Below are 20150 nucleotides of genomic sequence, written 5' to 3'. Positions count from 1 at the left end.
ACCTGCCCACTGGCCTGGTGTGGTGCTCGGGTAGAGTGCTTGATGCACAAGCACAACTCTGTGAGTTCAATTCAAGTTCAGGGGTAAATGCAACCCAGCATCCCTTGGGGGTCATGAAATTGAATACAGATTTGTTTGTAGTCCTATACAAACATGTGACCCTGTAATGAGATTGTGGAAGTTCTGCCACTGGTTCAGGGTCACCAAGCGACTTGATTGTTGGCCTGTTGCTCGTTTGAGTAGAGAGACTCTGTCTTGCCCAGTTGCACCTGCCGTTACGAGCGACACCTTTCCTTAGATGAATGTTGGGGCAAGTTCTGTTAGTGAGTGCCTACGAAGGTCAGAACGGCACGAGGGGATGATGACCAGCACCACGCCCGACCGTCTTTGTCTCTCCAGTAGTGATGCTTGCACACTGCACCAGGTACTCATTTAAGGCTGTAACCGCAGTGTTGGGTTTGCTATCATTTGTCACTGTTGATCAGCGAACCAGTCATGTGCAAAGTAGGTAGAAACCAGCACCTCCAGCAGACATGGCAATTACATGTGTCAAACGAGGACAAACCATTTGAGGAAGGGGGCAAGGTGGGGACAGTCTTAAAGAATAAGAAAAATGTTCACGGTTGTAAACGTCCAGCCTGGACATCTGCGGTTAAATGTTCCCCATGCATTTGGCTCGTGCCGTGAGTGCCAATAGCCGCCTGCACGGTGCTGCCAAATTCATCAAAGGCGGTCGTCTGCTGCCACACGTCGTGTTCCGTGCATGCGTCACGAGTCGCGCTATCTGCGGCGGTGGTGCCCCCCCACCCCCATGGCATGCCTGGCCCATCCCGTGTGTTCTTTATTCTTCGTTTGACGATCGGTCTCCGGTAACCAGACAAATGCCTGTGTGGGCCAGGAAGCAAGCAGTATGGTGCGCGTATTTATGCACGAGTACCGACGGGCCCATTTGCTCTGGGTGTGTCTCACTTCCAAAACTGGATAACAACTTGCTGTGCAAACCATTACTCAGACCGTCTCATGTTTGAGCATCGGTGGCCTAGCGCTGCGTTCTAAGCGACGTGCGTGCCGCCCCTCCGTGCGTGTTGCAGCCTGTCCCACACGTGCCTTGCTGCATGCACAAAACATTGAGATACATGTCATGATTTCTCAATTCATCGGCAAATCTTTTTTTACGGTTACGATAAATACATCGAGTGACGTGTACAAATGTATGCTGCATGTTTATTTGAACAAGATGGAACAAATAGGAGACAGTGGAAACGGCACAGGAAATGCAGGCATTATAAATGAGACAGTACAAACAATATAGCACATGACAAAATAAAACCGATGCTTCAGTTGAATCTTGACCACAATCATGGCAATTCATTGGAATGAGACAGGGATAATAAGGGAAGGAGAGTTCAGTCGAGCGGATCGGTACATGCCTACTTCCCATGCTACGCGGCCCTCGTGCCCAAGTATGCTCTGTGCATCACGCTTTGCAATTTGAACTTGCTAAGCCGTGATAATTGTTTTTTACCCTTCTATTTGGCAACAAAACTGACACCTTTTTTACAAGGAGTCATGTTTGCATTGACCACAATACCTGCAGTCGGAATGCAAACAAAAAACATAACTATAATCAATTTCAAGGACAGTGCATACATTATAATGTATGCACTGTCCTTGAAATTGATTGGTCCACACCCGAGACAGCTTTCTTTAGAGCCTAGTCTCACATGGTGTTGGACCAGATGACGCCAAAAGGTGCACAACTCAAGGACAATGAACCATCAGAGTATGAGAGCTGGAGGTAAGCATTCACACCATTTGGAACCTCATTTGCCAGTAACAAAATATGATCATTGGTTTTTTACCCTTTTATCTGGCAACAAAACTGACACCTTTTTTACAAGGAGTCATTAAAAAAAGATGCCAGTTTTTTTGCCAGATAAAAAGGTAAAAAAACAATTATCATATTTTGTTACTGGCAAATGAGGTTCCACTGGTTGCCAAGCCGTGTTATTTGTTTTTTGCTGCAAACACTACGCACTGTATGCATCATGTGCACTGTAGCCATTTGCCCCTAAGTGACGGTGCTGTCGCCACAGCGCATGTGCCAAGCTAGGTGCACTTTGAGTGCACTGTACAGACACACGCATACACACCTTCCTTGGTCTTCTTGTGGTCACCCCTCTCCCTCTGCAGGGACTTCTCCAGCCTGGAGCGATGCTCGTAAACCACTGCGGGAGAGACACATATCGGTTCACATAGCCCACTCAACCTCTGTGCATCGTTTAGCCAGGCCCGTGAAAACACGTGTGCATCTCAATCACATCAAAGCCACAACAAACATCAACATCTTGGGCACGATTTCTGATAAATATTAAGTCATGAACATGTGCCCAAATCACCCGAAATGTGCCTGATCTCATCATATTTCAGGAACTATGCAGGATTTGAGCCCGAACAGTGGAGTGGTCACCACCATGAATAAAACAGGTGTTATAGCCTGCGAGGGGATACATGTACACAATGCCATAAACACAGCTATGACCACAAATGTGTATTCTTTGAGAGAAAACGTCTGAGTGATTTGTTCCTGCTTAAACTTATCTGCGATGTCCTCTTTAACCACAGCTGTTTTTCATACCTTGATACTGCCAAAAAAGGTCCCATGATATGCATTCCTCTACGAACATTTAAGTACAACTTTTCTCTCTTTCAAAAGTTACACACTCAAAAAACTAACCTTGGGAAAAAAAGGCAATAACGTCGCCTTGCAAGCAATGACGTGTTTCTCTTTTTGGATCATGTCATCATTCCTATTGCCACGCGAAATGTTTTCATTTCAAGAAACCCAATGCACACGCCGTTGCCCAGGGTTTAAAAATCACAATGACCATTTCTATGGTGCAAGTCTTACACGATGCAATGAAGCTCTTCAAGAAATATGCTGGGGAAAAAACTTGGAAGCAATCGGCTTGCCAAGTTTTTTTTTAAAGAAACCGGCTGCAATAGCTCAGCTTCCTCGTGAAGCGCAGGTTTGAAATACAGCCCTATGACAATCCATAATTTGTCCATGGCGGTAGCCCATCTAAGCGCCTGGAGTGGCTTCAACTATGAATGTAATTGATGGAATAATTACATCCCTACTGGGTAAGCATCCGTGAACTAGGAGCTATTTAGTCGTAGAGTTGCGTACTCCTTCAAGCCAGCATGTCAGATCCCTAAAGAATAAAATACCTGCGAGCACAGTCATAACTCCCTGTGCAGTCCTCCCACGCGTGTTATCTCCAGGGATATATTAAGAGCTTTCTGCCGCTTGTTTAATTTAAACGAGTTTCGAATTAAATTAATCCCCCAGGGGCAGGCAGTCTCTACATCTCCAACACATTCCTTTGCAAGAATGTCACATGTACAAAGTGAACCCAAACACACCCCCAGTGTGAGCAGACAGCGGGCGTCTTTGCTTGTGTTTCATACCGCTCGACTTCCCGAAACGAGGTCACCGGCTACACAAAACCAATACGATGCTGAAAAATGGCATCATCCATCATCATGCTACACTTTCAGCTCAAGGTCCACCGTAATTAAATCACATAAGGGCAGTTCCACGATTTTGGATGTAGCATTTCGGACACTTTTTAAGGATGTGGGTGGTGGGAAGAGCGGGTGGCTCAGTGGATAGTGCACCGAGCTATTTTAACCCAGCGACCCAAATTGGATGCCCGGCCACGATTAATGTAAGTGGCGAGCGATATCTGAACTGTTTGTCCTGGGTGTCCACTTCACCAACCCGTGCGCTGACCAGCGTGGTGAAGTATGGTCAAACAAACCCCAATAACGATATAGTGCTGGCTGGCCTTCATCCAGCAGTGGATTAACAAAAGGGCAATACCAATAGTAGTATTGCTATTCAATATGGGCATAATTATGAGCATAACCATGAAGTGATTTTGAAATGAGCAAAGTATTTCAACCGATTAGGACCGTGAATTTGTTCATCTTTTTGGAAAAATGCTCATAAATGCCATGGTATAAAACATAGGAATTTTCCATCCACACGGTCATATTCCATGTAATGAGTCATATATTTTAATATACAGATATCGTGAACTGAAAAACAACATATTACATGTATTATGAGCATATATGAGAAAAGAACTCGCACATTTGTCAATAACACTACCTTATAGAGAAAAAGAATGTAATACTTAAAAATAAAAAGTATATAATACTATGAAGGTCAAATGGGCCTTTTTCACAGCTGAGTTTTTATTTATTCATTTGTGCACCACTGCCAAAGCACAATCACCAAATAGTAAGGAATACTCAGAAGATTTTGAAATTTTCACTGAGGTCTCATTTGTAGAAATGCCCTTCGCAATCAAACGAAAAATATGACATTGTGCGATATGGTGGTGGGTTTAACGACATTAATATTGATGCGATCTAACCCAAAAAAAACGTTATTGTGGATAATATAACACTGTAGTCCATCAGCCTATGGGCCTTGTGGATCAATGTATTCCACCACATTTGTTTAAAGATAAACTCCGGACCAGTTTAAACATTCCAAGTCTCATCTGCAGAGTACTGCCTGTTGGAGAGTCCACATTTTACTATTGAGACTCAGAAAGTTTTAAACTGGACCATAGTTTGCATGATTAAATAAATATTTCCGGAAAACATTGCTCCATATTGGCCCACGTCGGTGTGTATAGTATAGTTTGCAATGTATGGATATTTTAATAAAAGCTGCGAAAAAAATCATGTTGGGGAGTGCAATAAAAATGTAGTTTCCATTTTCTCCCAAAGAACACCAGCCGGGAAGTAGATATAAACCCACATCTCTCATTGCCTACCCACTGTTGCTTAAATACTATATAATCAAATAATGTACCATCTGTCAATAATGGATGAGCATCTGCCAATGGAGAACTGCACTGTGATAGTGAGCTTGAATCCCAATGGAAAAGCCACGAGCTCAAATTCAGTTCCATCATCCTCTCGGGGGTTTGCTATGGGAGGTCAACAGTGATCGGCTTACAAATAAGACTTGGCCCCAGCAAGGTAATATGGAATTATCGAGAATGGGGTTTGGGGTAGCCAGTGGTCATGAGCCATGGCGAATGCTCATTTGCAGGGCCGCTAAAAGGGCACCACGATGGTGAGATGTGAACTACCTCGCCTAGTATACAGGAAGTTGTGGGTTCGATCCCAGCCCTGACGCCTGTATATTTGGAGTTTGCATGTTCTCCCCGTGGTCACGTGGATTTTTCTCCACATCCTCTGATTCACCTCTGTTATTTACCATGAAAGATGAGACATTGCTCAGGTTTTTCACAAAGAATGTTTATATGCTAAAACATATTCTCCAGATGTCATATTATGGATATAATGACATAATTATGGATATGCAATTACCCTTTGCTTTATAATAGTCGTGTAAACATGCAGAGTGATGGTAATAGCGAGGTATGTATTATGCTCTGTTTTGTATACAGGGTGTATATAAGAAACTGTAAATGTGTTTGAATTACAGTATGCAGTATGTCAACAGTATATATTATTAAAGAAGGCCCATTGACCAAATTTGCTTTGCGTTTTACAATACGGTACTATAACTTGATTGTTGTGGCGAGATGTTAACTGCCTCGCCTGGTATACAGGAAGGGCACGGGTTTGATGCCGACCCTGACGCTTGCTGCATATTTGGAGTTTGCGGTGTCTCTTTCCCCATGGTCGCATGGATTTTTGTCCGGGTCCTCCGGTTTTTCCCTCCACATTTAAAATCAAGATCACGCGTTTAGAGTATTTGGCTGCTATACATTACCACGTGATAAGCCACTTCATTGGGCTATCATTTGTGGCCAAGTCACTTCTGATAAAGCTCAGTGGGCTATATCTGGTAAATAAAAAAAATAGTTAAAAGCTTTATAGTTTAACACGTTTTTGAAGGCCCAGGGAAAATCGTGGCCTCCTCTGAGGCCAACCTCGGCTCATTGTGAGGCCCCCTAGGACACGAGGCCTGGCACAGACTGCCTCACCTGCTGCCCCTTCACTACGGCCCAGCTCAACCATAGAGTTGGGCCCTCAACACTTTGACCTGGGACCTGATAAAGGTGAAGGAATAAGGATGGGACATGGTACGGTGAGACCTTACTGGGAATTACCTTCCAGGAGCTGCACCCTGCACCCCCCCCACGACCCACCATAGACACACACACACACACCTTGCAGACTTTTCCAAGAAACCAGGAGAAACGTGATCAAGCCTCCAGCAGCGGCATGATATAGTAATTGATGCCAGCACTGCTCAAACGCCACACATGTTTTATATTCCAAGATCACGCCCGTTTTGAAGCCGGCTTTATAAAGAAATTGGTTCCTAAGGAATAACAGGTTTCAAAAAAAGGAAGGTTTCGTTTATGTGAATGAGAGCACATTCATGCATAACAGAGCAAGGACTGTGTTTTGCATTTTATTTGGCAAAATGTGGTGCAGCATTGCACGTGTTGCAAGAATGATATTGACTTTGATGTTTTTGGATGAAGAAACTAATACAACTTTTTTTTTAATGTTGATATACATCACGAGATCTATACTGTTGCCTGTTGCTGCATAAGGCAGGTTGGTGCAATGTGTTAGATGGGTCATCTTGTGTAAGTGTAACGTGTGCGTGCAGCTCACTCACTTGTATTACAACCAATACATTACCATGTCATTCCCCAATTACCAAATATCTGTATTTAATTATGTATCAGCCACAGACGTTTTATCTAACGCATTGAAAACGACCCAATAAACGAAGCGAGCAATTTAACTATGTAGAACGTACAAGCTTCATCGGGTGCCATAGTGGTGAGATGTTAACTACCTTGCCTGGTATGCAGGAGGTCCTGAGTTCGATCCCGATGTTGGCGCCTGTACAATTGTAGTTTGCGTATTGTATCCCCGTGTTGTGTGGGGTTTTCTCCGGTCCCTCCACATTTAGAAGCAACATACATTTAGAGTATTTGGCTGCTATACATTTCCACATGATGATGATACACCACTTTGTTGAGCTATCATTGTCAGCTGGGTCGCTTCTAAAAAATAGCAATACAGCTCAACTGGCCATACATGGTAAAATTAAAGGCTTAGTTTTAGTTTAGTTATAAAAAACTATTTAATTTCTTTCAGTGGGACAAGTTGTGACCTGTTTAGTTCAAGAAATTGGGAAACAGACATCACGAAGCACATTGGGATGCAATGAATGGCAGCCAAAATGTCAGCTTCCTTGTCCAAAAGAAATGCAATTTCACTGAGGGAAGTTGCTGTTTCCACAAGTGCCCCGATGCCAAAGCAGGCAGGGCATTACACAACGGTAAACGCTGCCTGCCTTCACCATTCATCTGCCAAGTAAGCACAGACCCAGCACACAACTCACCGACGTTTGCAAAAAGTCCCGCCGATAATGTTAAAAAAGTTAAAATTATTTGGCAGATACAATCTTCTTCCAACTTAGCCATCTCCATGCAGCTAAATGTCAAGGGGCAGAGATAATAAATTTGTATGCAAAAAAGAAAAACATATTAGTCACCAATTATTTTTTATAATTATTTATATTTATGCAAAATTCCCATGAGGGAATTGGCCAAAAATATAAATGCAGAACTCTCCTTAAAAAGAGTATTGAGACTCAATGAGGATTCCAGGCTAAATTATATTAAGACTATGAATTATAATACCCCACTCATAATGGGAACACTCCACGTTTAACCACTTTGAAGGAAATAAACAGTGGTCACCCAATGTAGAGTGTGACCACTTTCAAAAAAATGCTGAATTTCCATCACCGGCTTCAGACCAATGATGCACATCAGCACCAACGAATACTCACGAGACCCAAGAAAAACTCCACATTCCTACCTCATCAGCCCATCTCTGCCTTCCCAAATGATTCTCCCAGTATACGATGGTTTTCCTATTTCTGTTCACCTATAAACAAATGAGATATCTGGAAATGTCGTGTGCCCTCCTTAACCCGCGTGTTTTTCCTCTTGCCGTCAGATTTTCTAAGGACTCCCATATGCGCATCTCTAAAGCCATGCTAAGCATCTGTGCCACCACCACTTACCGACAAGGTAATCTCGAAAAAAACAACATCCATCTTCACCAGACAGGCAATGCACCACACCTGCAGCTACAGGCAAAGTCCGTGTCAGTGAAAGAGGAATTAAAATAAGGTCGGTGCTAGTGTATTTTTTTTCTTCAGAATTCCACAACATGTCACTGTACTCGGTTACAAACGTAAACATAATCATTTATCATGGTATGGCAACACAGCTCTGCAGATGAGAGATTGACTTACAGGCGAAGGCCTGATTTTGACTCAAACAAGCCCCAGGTCTTCCTTGGAAAGCAATGCACTCTATTTCGAGGTTTAGATGCACTCAGATATTTACACGGGCTTGCAGCCAAAATTAATTTCTACTTTGCACAAAATTAAACCGAGGTTGTGTATGGAAAGACTGGCTTGTGTCAAAGGAATGTGGAATATACAATGCTGGTTCATGGCCTAAAACAGAAACAAGTGCAACCCCAATGATTGATTGTCCAAATACAGGACACCAACTTTAACACCGATTTCTAAGAAACATCGGTACGTGTTCATTTTAATAATTGACTGGGAAGCATTGGCATGCATAGTATGGTACAGTTAGAGATACATAACGTAAAAAGTAATTTAAAAATAACTGGATCCAGAAAACCAATTTTCGCAAAAGCTCGGTCGGCAGAATAAGTTACCATCATTAACATTTTCTAATTACATTTCAGAAGTGGTATATTAAGCACACAATGTCAAGGCATGAGCACGGGGCTTGTGCTTTTGATTAATCGCAGAAGCCGAGTGCGCTTAAATTAGTGCTGTTGTGCCATTTTTTATTTTCACTCACATCAGAATAATGGTAATAACCAATCAGTGGAACATTTATTTACATAGAGGAGTTGGCAAAACGGCAGTGTTAATGCTCATCACCAGCACTTTAATTCTCCCACTTCTCATCCAATAAATGTGGCTTTAATTTTACCAGGCTAAACTCATTAGCTAATGAACCCTTAGCTTTAATGTATCCAGCAGCAGCTATCGCCAAACCGCACAGGGCACACAGAAAGCCTAAAAGCCTCAGGGCACGATAATAAACGAGCACGCTGTGCATGTGATTTATGCCGCACAGACATTTGCTGCACTACCAATGGCTATTTCTGCTGTTATTTTTAACTCGTGGGTTACGGTGGTATAATGCCTTGTTTAGATTCACACACGTAAAAAAACCAGCGGATTCTATGGAAAGAAACCCTGAAGGCAGCTCGTGCAGGCTAGTTTCACGACGGCTGGGGAACAATCGCCCGCAATTCCCAGGGGGTCACTTTCATTTCATCATCACTTTAGCGGCGCGTCAGGGAGACCGATTACGAGCGCAGACGGTGATGAAACTAAATATAATGACAACGTGCACAAGTCAAAACATTGTCCCTTTTTTAGAAGATGTATATACAACACATACACTGGGCTTGGGCAATGTTCAGTTTGATGTCTTTGGCCGCTGTTGAATTACACGCAACTGGAGCCTTTTCCTTTTCAACTCTGTGCACAAACTCTCGTCCTATAATGGATCCATTCAACTGAGCCCATGAAGGCCACATTTTTATAGGCAAGAAAAAAATGTCCGTGTTCAACATGAAGTAACCGTGTTGTGGGAATAAGATTTGATCGCAAAAATAGTCAAGGCAGTGTTTTTGTCTGTTCCATTAAGTGGTGCTCATCTCCAATGGCGTGCCTGATCCAGAGATGGAAATTCCACATTCCAGGAGCAGGGGCCAGTCTATCCACACAGTCACTCATGCTGGCTTCCAACAAAGGTGCATTCCATTTGGTTAACACGCGTGAGGTCACATGTAAGTAAAGCCGCAAACTGAATTTTTAACTTCACCCGCACATTCTCAGAATATCAAGCGGCTGCTTGCGTTGTGGCCGAAACGTCGTGAGAATAATTTTATTATGTTTTATTTTTATTATTTTATTACTTCCCTTCTACGTGACTTTACCGAAAGAACCAAGAAGATGAATCCCTGCAGTCACGAAAGCTTTAAATCAAAATTTAATATCAAGCTTTGTTAGAAAATAAAATTTGCTCAGCGCACTGTACTTCAATATCTGGAAACATTTTTAACATTGTAGCTCATTGACTAAACACAAAATAAATCTATGTTGCGGCACTCATCTCTGGCCGTAGTTCAGTGATGGAAACTCCACATTCCAATGGCGAGCACATGTGTCGGTAGCAGAAAAACTTGAGAAACAGGTCAATGTAAACCGTGCCGGCTTGGACATCCAGCATTCTTGCTTCACCACCGAACAAACCACCGTCATACGGCATTCTCATGCCGACTCTCAAAGCCTTCACTCGTGCCGCGAAGTTGAATGCAAATTTGACGCTAATCATCCGAAATCTAATCTCCTGCTGCAATCACGGACACAGGTTTGGCTTTCATGTGTTTGTTGCGCGTTTGGCAACATGACCCACGTGCTCCTAAGAACGTGCATCTGATAGCGCAAGCAGCCGAGTGCGAACCTCTTTTAACTTTTTCCCCATTAAAATGTAGTTGCGTCGAAGAATTAATGAGGTTTGCACGTGTGAGATTTTACAGGACACGGATAATCCAAGACCACACACAAGTTCTTCAGTGTAAAATAAATTGACACGTTAGTTGTAATAAAAATTCTGAAGGAACTGAAAATACTGTGCAATTGTATCAATCTTCAGCGAGCAATGCATTGTCCCAAAAGGCCATTTTTTTACGTATTCAAAACTAAATATATCTGAATCAAGTTAAAACATGTAATGATTTGTGCGCCTCAAACGGTGATTTCGTGAACTGAGAATGTGGAATTTCCCCCACTGGCTCAGAGACACTAGAGGTGGTAAGGGCTGCCCCATTGCATGCTCGAGCAGACACTATGATTGTATTTTGACAACGGGTAATAAGTTACAAAATCACACCTTTTAAAGCCACAATAAAATGTAAATAAGACCCCTAACGGATCCATAGGCCCCCTATTGCCCCTGGCTGTTGTGACATTAACGTAGCACAATGGAAAACTGATCATTTGTGTACCGGTGATTCCAATTCATGAGCTCATGTCACTGTATTTCACACAGTGACATCTTCCCACACAATCGGTACGTGGCAGATTGGCTAGAGTTGTATAGCCAGGGTCTGGCTTTCGATAAAAGAGTGCATTGTATAAATGCAACACATGTGCTTGATTAATAGGTCGTGGTAAAGAGAAACAGGATGTCTTTAGGTGCTTAATTCATTCTAATTGTACAATTGTACTGACTGTTGTATTGTTATAGACATGGCATACATCAGCATGCAAGGTGCATGCATCGTAACATATTGGTATACATCGAATAAATGTATATGAACGTGCATTCGATGACCTTCATATATGGTGTGTGGCGTGTGTGTATGTGGCTGCTGTGTGTCAATGTAATATTCACATCAACACTGTCATGAGAGAATGTTATACTGGTAGGAACCCACTTGTTCCACCAGCCCACAGGGGATTATTGTGTCCGTCCGTCCATCGTGCAGGGAGGGGCTGGGTGGGGAGGAATGGGCTGGGTTGGGAGTTGAGGGTGGGGTGGGGCTGGGTGGGGAGGGGAAGGTGGGGAGGGGCTGGGTGAGGAGGGTGGGGAGGGGCTGGGTGGGGAGGGTCGGGTGGGGAGGGGCGGGGTGGGGAGGGGCTGGTCACCCCGTGGTGCCCTTATAAAACTCAACGTTTAACCTACTCACGCCGGCTTGTGCCCGCCCTCACAGTCGGGCATATTTGCGGAATACACCACGCCGCCGTTGACCCTGGCCATTGACCGAGCAACCCAACGTTCCTGCCAGCTCCCTCCGCAGGAATGTGTTTTCCATGAATGGCACAGCATTTTGCCCAATCATTTTGATCAAGCATTTGCATAACGTGATTATGCAACATCTGACAACCGGACGATACACATAAAACTGAAATTGTTTACGGAAGCAAGTCAAACACATGTGGGGTGTTTTTAAACAACGCAGATGTTTTAATGAACAAAAATGTATTAGATGAAATTAAGTACTGTATGGAACGTCAGCCTAAACTTGAAATCGTTTTGGATGTAAGACGGCGTTACTGATGAACATTGATGCACGCTTTGATAAAACAAACTCTTCGGTTATACCAACGACAAAGAATCGCATTCAAAGATGATTAACATAAAAAAAAATGAACGCTCCTTCCCTGTCATCGACACAAAATGTATGTATGTAGAACTTCTTTTGCACCGTACAAAGCCAACCGTGCTAATCGGAGGTGCAGACATGAGGCAGATATCCTCATAATGGATTACCACCCCCTCTACCCCTTGTCTCCCCTTGCATTGTCCCCTCTTCAATTTCCAGTTGGTAAAAAAAGAGACAAAACACCTCTAAAACCAACTGATGTTTTCAGTCATAACGCGTTACACAGACAAATAACGTGTATTGGTTGTAAACAACATGATCTTAACATTGGCAGAGATCCGGTTAGCAAGCCCCTGCCTGTTCTCGGTGGCGAAATGTTAACTCCCTTACCTGGGGTATGCAGGAGGTCGTGGGCTCGATCCCAACCCTGACGCCTGTATATTTAGAGTTTGCATGTTTCTCTCTACGTGGTCGCGTGGATGTTTTCTCCAGGTCCTCCGGTTTTCCCCTCCTAATTTTGAAACATGCGTTTAGAGTATTTGGCTGCGATAAATGTCCACGTGATAATCCACTTTGTTGGGCTATCATTTGTGGCCAGGTCGCTTCTGAAAAAGAGCTACAGTATATAGCTCAGTGGGCCTTACCTGGTAAAATTAATGTTTTTTGTTTAGTTTAGAATACAGGACTCGAAACCAGCAGAAAGTCACCCCATGACAGTACCGTTCGTCCTAAGCAATCAAAATAACACGAGCACGAACTGATGCCTTACTCCTTTCCGTGAAACATTAACTCCCCTGCAGCTCAATGGGCTCAAGTGTTGGCAAAAATAGGCCTTTGAAATTCGTTGCTGAAACTAAGTGTGAATTGGATTAAGCTGTGCATACACCAGATCACGTGAAATATTACACGGATGAAGTCGCATGCATTTCAAAGTCTACACCGACCCCTTGGCTCAATTCACTTTGGTGAAACTGTACATCGCAGCTCAACTACATTAACAGTTCAAACCCCGTTTAGAGGATGACGAAGCCTACCATCCCTCTGGAATCAACATAAAATGCGTACTTGCTTTGTGTCAAGTCAACAGTGGCCAGCCATACGGACTTAAAGCTTTCGTGACTGGAGGAATTCATATTCTTTGGGTCTTTCGGTAAAGTCACGTAGATAGGTTGGAAAAAAACCTCTCAATGTGACTTTACCGAAAGACCCAAAGAATAAGTGGCCATACTATAGGAAGAAATTATTTATCATGGGAATGTGAAATTTCCACCGCTGGTTTAGGCCACCAACAAAGATGAGTGCTACTTCCATACTTAAGCTGTAAGACATGTCATTAATAAATTCTGACTTAAAGCATTCGTGACTGCAGGAATTCATAGTCTTTGGGTCTTTCGGTAAAGTCACATAGATAGGTTTATTTGAACCTATCTACGTGTTAGGTTTATTTGACTTTTCCCGAAAGAATATGAATTAAGAAAAAAAAAGTTATGCATTAACCTATTGGCATTAGGTTTGTGTGGTGGCTGAGAAAACGTTGCACACAAGACCACGGGATGCCAACAGCTACCGCCAAATACACACACTCATTGTGAGGCTGTGGAGAGAGACAATTTCTGCGGAAGCTGCTGTTGTTTACCCTACACACACACAAACTCGGACAGGGTCGGCGGGTGCAAACCTGTGCACGCACAAGCGCTCCCTCCCCACAGCTGAATACGCAACAACACTGGGGGTACACTCACACAGCTGGGCCACACGAGAGCCCCCCCCCCCCATCAAAAAAAGATGGATAGTTCAGCTGCAAGTGGGCCTTGGAGTGCAGGGTTTTCTCCCTCCTTTTACCGTCCGGTTCGACCACTTTGGCAGCTTCAATCGGAGTGGGTGGGTTCACAGCAGAGCCGAGCTCACGTTTCAGGAGCTGCCTTCAGGAGGATCGGCTTTCACGACGAATCTCCTCCAGAGCAACTACTTAAATTGACAAGTGGTTGTTAGGTCATTATACCATAAGCTTTACCTGTCCCAACCACTATCCAAAATCCACAGTTGGACGTTAATACGGGTCAATTACATGACAGCATTGGACATTCACGAACAAAACGAAAACTGTGGCCCGTAGGAGATTGCTTCTGTATGGAATAAAAAAAATAGACCGAGAATGCGAAAACCCGACATAAAAAATAAAATCTTCCAACTTTCTGTGCTCAGCTCTGCAAGAAGAGCTACTACCCAAACGTAAACCCACTTTGGCGTGGTCTCTTGCAAGCAGTGGCGTAGCTATCGTGTGCAGGCTGTGCAACTGCACCAGGCCGAGTGGCCGGAGGGGGCCCCCCACACACACCAGGCTACGAGGACGAGGAAGGGGAAATTAGACAGGCGGTCCCATTTAACTCCTTGCAGCGTGGGCCATGCCTGCCACACTACACCACTGCTTGTAACGCAGCATTGACGGATTTGACGCTACGTGTACACCACTGCCCATTAATTTTCTTCATTCATATTTGAATTCGGCTACCGTCCAATGTATAACATCAACGTAAACACTACTCGCCACACCCATCACTGCGTCGGGGCACCAATTCACACTCGCATGTGCAATGTGCAGTATAAAATCAGCATGCAACGTTCAACACAGAGTTGAGAAAGCCACACAACAATGTCCACACAATGGGATGATATGTGGTGACTGTCAAGCCCAAGGCTATAAAATGTTCTTATAAAGTACCAAACTTTTAAAATAGCCACATTAACCCGAAGCCACAGCTATGCCGCCACTATTGGCTGTAACATATTGAAAGGCAATTCTGCAGCAGTTTATCAAGCTCAGCAAGTTGAATGCATTTTTTTTATACAACACTGTAACGGCTTCGTGGTCTACAAATTGACAAGAGTGAATAAGGTACAAGAGTAAGCAATTTTCTATTTCCAAATCACAGCTGATGTGCCAAAACGTATTCACATACGCACACTCAAACCAATTCTCGGTAATCGCCAGGCCATTAATCCTGACGGTGATACGATGCTAAAAGCAAGCAAGAGGTGAGGTCCAAGAATAATTCACGATCCATATTACCCAGCCTCTGAAAAGATTGTGAGAGAGACACCGAATCATGCAGTTCAAAAACGCTATAGTTGATACACGTACCACTTTATTGATATTTGGGATTATACTGTGAATTTAAAACGACCTTGTAAAATAATTGACTGATGCATATTTTAAACTGTATACACATTATAGTGGGGTCGAACAATGGTCCGCACACTGCTATAAATACAGCGACCCGAGTTCAATTCCCAGCCACAGCCAATATCTGAACCGGTCTTTATTTTATCCCCTTCATCAACTCGAATTTACCAGCGTATAGTAAAAAAACCCACAAATGAATGACATGGGAACGTCTTCATCCATCCAGAAGTGTATGAACAAAGCTCTGTAAGTTAGTATCACTACTATAGAGTACATACAGCAGCTGTGTCGGGCAAGCGTTCTTCTTCTTTCGTATGGCATTTTTGGGGATTGCCACAGATTACAAATTGATGTCGAGATTTGATATCTATTCGACTGCTTCAGGAGTGGCCGCGTGGATTTGATTGAGATCGCCGCTGAGCGATCTGATTGGGCAGTCGTTCACGATGTGTTGCAGGGTCTGAGATGTCGTACCACCACAGTCACAGACTGGACTCTCGTTAATTTTCCAATTCTGCAGAAAGTGTCTCAAACATCTTCCATGGAGTGTCCGGATCCGATTCAAGGACCAAATCTTGCTCGGTAGGTCAGATCCGGATTGAAGGATTGTAGGATCGCTGATGATGGATTTCTGGTAAGTATTGATTTGTATTGGTAAGTATTGATTGGATGGCTTGACATGTACTGCCTGGGAGGTGCGGTATAAATCATACATTATGATGCACAATATTTTTTGCATAGTAACACTACTCCCTCTGTTAGTATTGCACTTGCGTTTAACTCCAGCATTCTGGCTAATATATAACAACAAACACCACATTGCAGTACTGTACAGTCAGCATAATAGCTGAGTTACAAATGAACCAATCAGCACGAATAGCATGCCCTTCCTGCAATCAACAGACCACTGGTTGGGAATACATTTTCTATAGGAATGCCAAAACTTATGAAGCATTGCTGTGAACTGCATATTGCTGTTAATAGCATATTACTAGTGGTACGGGAAATTCCTGTTGTTGCACAAAGAATAGAAGCTACAAAGGTGTAAACGCAAGCTAAAAACAGCTACAATACTTCCGGGGAAAAAAAACTCGTAAACACAAAGCTTTCGTGACTGCAGGAATTCATATTCTTTCAAAGAATATCGTAAACACAAATTTTTTTTTTTCAGATTCCAAAGAACACAGGATGAGATGTTACTATCCTTTGTGCAAGCACTTCCAAGAGTTCATGAACAGTGAGCCTGGTGAAATTTGGGGAGCGCATCGTCAGTAGTGACCCTTTGGTTCCTAGGGTGTTTCGGCCTTTCATACTATACACCCTCCCCAAAGGCGGCCAGCGACAGGGTGATCAATCCTACGCTTGCGTCCCATTCCCAATTAGTCATAGGAGTTGCCTTGTTGTTGGTAGCCAACATCCCATGGGACTATGCATGGCAGGGGCGTCCTCCTCCCTGAGTCAAGCATATAATACTGCACATAACCTGCACATATGCTATGTATATACAAAGGCAGAAAACAATGTTTAATGTTCAGTGTGACCCAAGCCTATAATACTGGTTTCATACAATGGCCCTCATTTTCAGCACAATGGTATCAAATGTAGACATGTGTGTCAAGACAATTTCGTCACTTGGGTGACGACGGCTCCAGGTGGCTTATGTTGACGATTCACAGCAAACATTGCAGGCTTATCCAATGGCGACATAATTATGTGGGGGGGGGGGGGGGGTGACCAGTGGCACAATTATGCCTTGTCAACCCGTACTGGGCAGCATGGTAAAGTATGGTCAAAACATTCCATGACTGACGACACAGCATAAGGTGGCCTTCTGCCCCCTCCCCAAAAGTGTATTGATAAACGGCTGTGACTTTCTAACGTATTATATCTCTGCTACTAAGATGGGCCATTGCCCGAAATGGCACATTTAAAATAAGATATACGGTTCCTTTTCGGGGCAGTTATTTGAGGATTTGTGTTTAGGTTAATATTTACTTTTTAAAGACAAATTGCCTGGAATCACGAAAATACCCAAGAAAAACTACTTCTCATTGCCAGTTTGGGTCTCCAACAGCAGAGCAAAGTATCTACTCTAACATCGGGCAAGGATTAGAGTCACCACCCACCGAGCTGTCTGCCTAACGAGCTTATTGTACACAATGGAAATAGAGAGATTGATGGGAGGCTGGGGAGAACCCGATTTCTAGACCGCGAGGCATCAGCAGTAACGGGGAACATCTTTCCAGCGGTGACTGTGATTTACAAGTCGGCATTTGTGCTCAATGTTTACCACAGCAGCAACCAACAGATGAATGTCCGCAAACACTGCACGCAGCCAAATCCATGGGTGAAGAATGCACGAGACAAAAAAGGCAAATCAAACCATACCCACCACCCAAAACAAGCATTGTACGGGTAGGCAACCACAGCTAATCGACATTACCAGTCTGTGGTGGAAACTCAATATTCTCACACCTTTAGGGCTACACCTTAACCTTTTGTCATATATATGTAAATCTCAATGTGCAGCCCTGAAATAACTTTCTCATGCCACTACATGGTGCTACAGGGTGCTCGAGAGGAGGGTATTTGACCTACTCTTCCACAATCCAATTGACGCATACCTACTTATACATACGTGTCACCTACGCTATCGAACAACTTACCCACTGCATTGACTCTGGGATATTTAATATTTTTTATAACACTGTGCTCAGTCTATCCCAGACTGCGATCTCAACGGACATCTTTACCGAGTCAAGCGCTCGTATGCACATGGACACGTGTGCAGATCCATAAACATGGGGCCGCCAAAATGTGTTTTGGATGCCCTGGGCAACATACCAGTCGAGGCAACCTCTGATCTGGGTCGCAGGGAAAAAAAACCTTTCCCCACTTAACCCAAAACTTGTGGGTAAATTGCAATTGTGTCGTTCGTGATTAATTGCAACTATAATGGCATTGTAGTTTCGGTCAACGCTACTTTAAATTGTAAATACAACCATAACACAGGTTTTTTTGGGGGGTTAGATCGCTTAAATATACGTGTCGTTAAACCCGCCACCACCAATTAGTAAGGTTTGTCACGTAAACAGAACATGCCAATTCGTTACTAGTACAGCAACACCGGTGTGTTGGAGAGCAAAGCCACAAACTGTAAAAACAATTTAGCCACACACAAAAATCTTCCTGCAACCGCTCCTATACAACCATAACTTCACCACAACATGTCAGCACGCATAACCCTGCAGTCGTAGTTAGTCGCCACGATCATGAACTCTTACCTACCACCACCACCACCACCACCCACCCACCCAGTCAGTGGCGTGTGGCACCTACCTTGAAGCTGAGCAGCCAGGGACTCCTGCTGCTGCTGATACTTCTGCGCCAGACTCTCAGCTCGCCGCGTCTTGCCGTGCAGCTCGCTGTACATGATGGCCCCATAGACGAAGGCGGCCACGGTGAGCAGCAGAAAGGCGCTCTGAAGGAAACCTTTGCGACGGCTGCACATGCTACTGCCCATGTCACGCATTAAGCGATGCGTTCGTACGATGCAGCCCGCGCCACGCAGAGCGCACCAAAGCTTCGCTCAACGCTCACCTAAGCCCCCTTTGGAGTTACCCACCAGACAATTGACCCGCGTTATAAACAAGTTACCTACTAATTACCACACCTGACAACGCAACCCACCAAATACGAGCCCTAGCCCAAAAATAACCCACTTACCAATGAACCAACATACCAACTTTCCCCGCCTTCAAAAGGACTCACCAAATGAACCCAAAATCAACAATCGCATAACCAATTAATCTACCATGTAAGCAACTCACCGACCAACTATCACACCTAACTTCAACATAATTCACCTACCGACGAACAAAATGTTCAAAACAAAGTCCTTGCTAAACTTAACCGACCTTCAAAGCAAAGTTCCTCAAAACATCAAATTCCAAACGCAAGACCACAAAGCAAAACGCAACGTAACCCGCTCACTCACTCCCAATCGCTTCCCCGAGCAAATTCACTCCCTCTCACCACACCACCAATCGAGCTTCCCAACTCACACCCGTTCAAGGACTCCCCTTGCAACCCCAAGCGACCCTATAGAACAGAGACCCCAATAAAACTTAATTCACTCTCACCGCGAACGCTACGCAGCTGACGTCTCAATGCATCCGTGCGTGCGCTTATTCCTCAGACAGTCTCCCCGTCGCTACCCCGCGAACTGGTCGCATATCTGAGCGAACGCCGCCAGCGGAGGCTCGCGGAGGGAGACTCCGATGTGTGCAAGGCCCAAGCCTCGGCCTGGTCTAGCCGATCCGCCGGATACAGCGTCGCTTGCGCCCCGAGAAGACCCGACTCCCCCTCCCACCCTCGCCACGTTGCTGCAACGGCGGCGAGGCTCGATGGACGCTCGAAGCTCCTTCCCCGGGTGTTACGAGGAGAGCGGCGAAGCGTGCAATGGGTGCGAGCGAGCTGCAAGTCGGCAACGACGACGAGAGCCGAACACAGCGTCCTGAGCGGGACGCGCGGCTTCAATGGCGGAGCGACTCGTGTCATGCCGCAAGGCATGTCGGGAGCGCGGGGCACGTTCCCCTTCGTGGAGGGGGGGGGCATTGACAGACATGGAGCACGAGACACATTGGCAGTGCTGTACCAGTGCACAGACTGCTCTTACATAGTGGCGCATTGCAGACTGCTCTTACATAGT

General features: G+C 44.4%; 1 protein-coding gene across 5 annotated transcripts in view; it reads right to left on the bottom strand.

The window, feature by feature from the left end:
* LOC133351022 (Golgi integral membrane protein 4-like) overlaps positions 1 to 19992 on the bottom strand; it is a 45751-nt gene extending 25759 nt beyond the window's left edge. For all 5 annotated transcript variants that reach the window (XM_061565899.1, XM_061565900.1, XM_061565902.1 and 2 more), the window contains exons 1-2: positions 18779 to 19992; positions 2154 to 2228 (exon numbers count right to left, since the gene is read on the bottom strand). In XM_061565899.1, the coding sequence (XP_061421883.1) occupies positions 2154 to 2228; positions 18779 to 18971 (268 nt within the window). In that variant the 5' untranslated portion in view covers positions 18972 to 19992. The remainder of the gene's footprint in view (positions 1 to 2153; positions 2229 to 18778) is intronic.
* Between the last annotated feature and the right edge of the window lie 158 nt (positions 19993 to 20150).

Source organism: Lethenteron reissneri, chromosome 36 (assembly GCF_015708825.2).
Source record: "Lethenteron reissneri isolate LAM-NWPU_2019-01 chromosome 36, ASM1570882v1, whole genome shotgun sequence".
Classification (NCBI taxonomy): Eukaryota; Metazoa; Chordata; class Hyperoartia; order Petromyzontiformes; family Petromyzontidae; genus Lethenteron; species Lethenteron reissneri.
The sequence above is the reverse complement of the archived record's forward strand: the minus strand, read 5'-3'. Positions and strand labels throughout refer to the sequence as shown.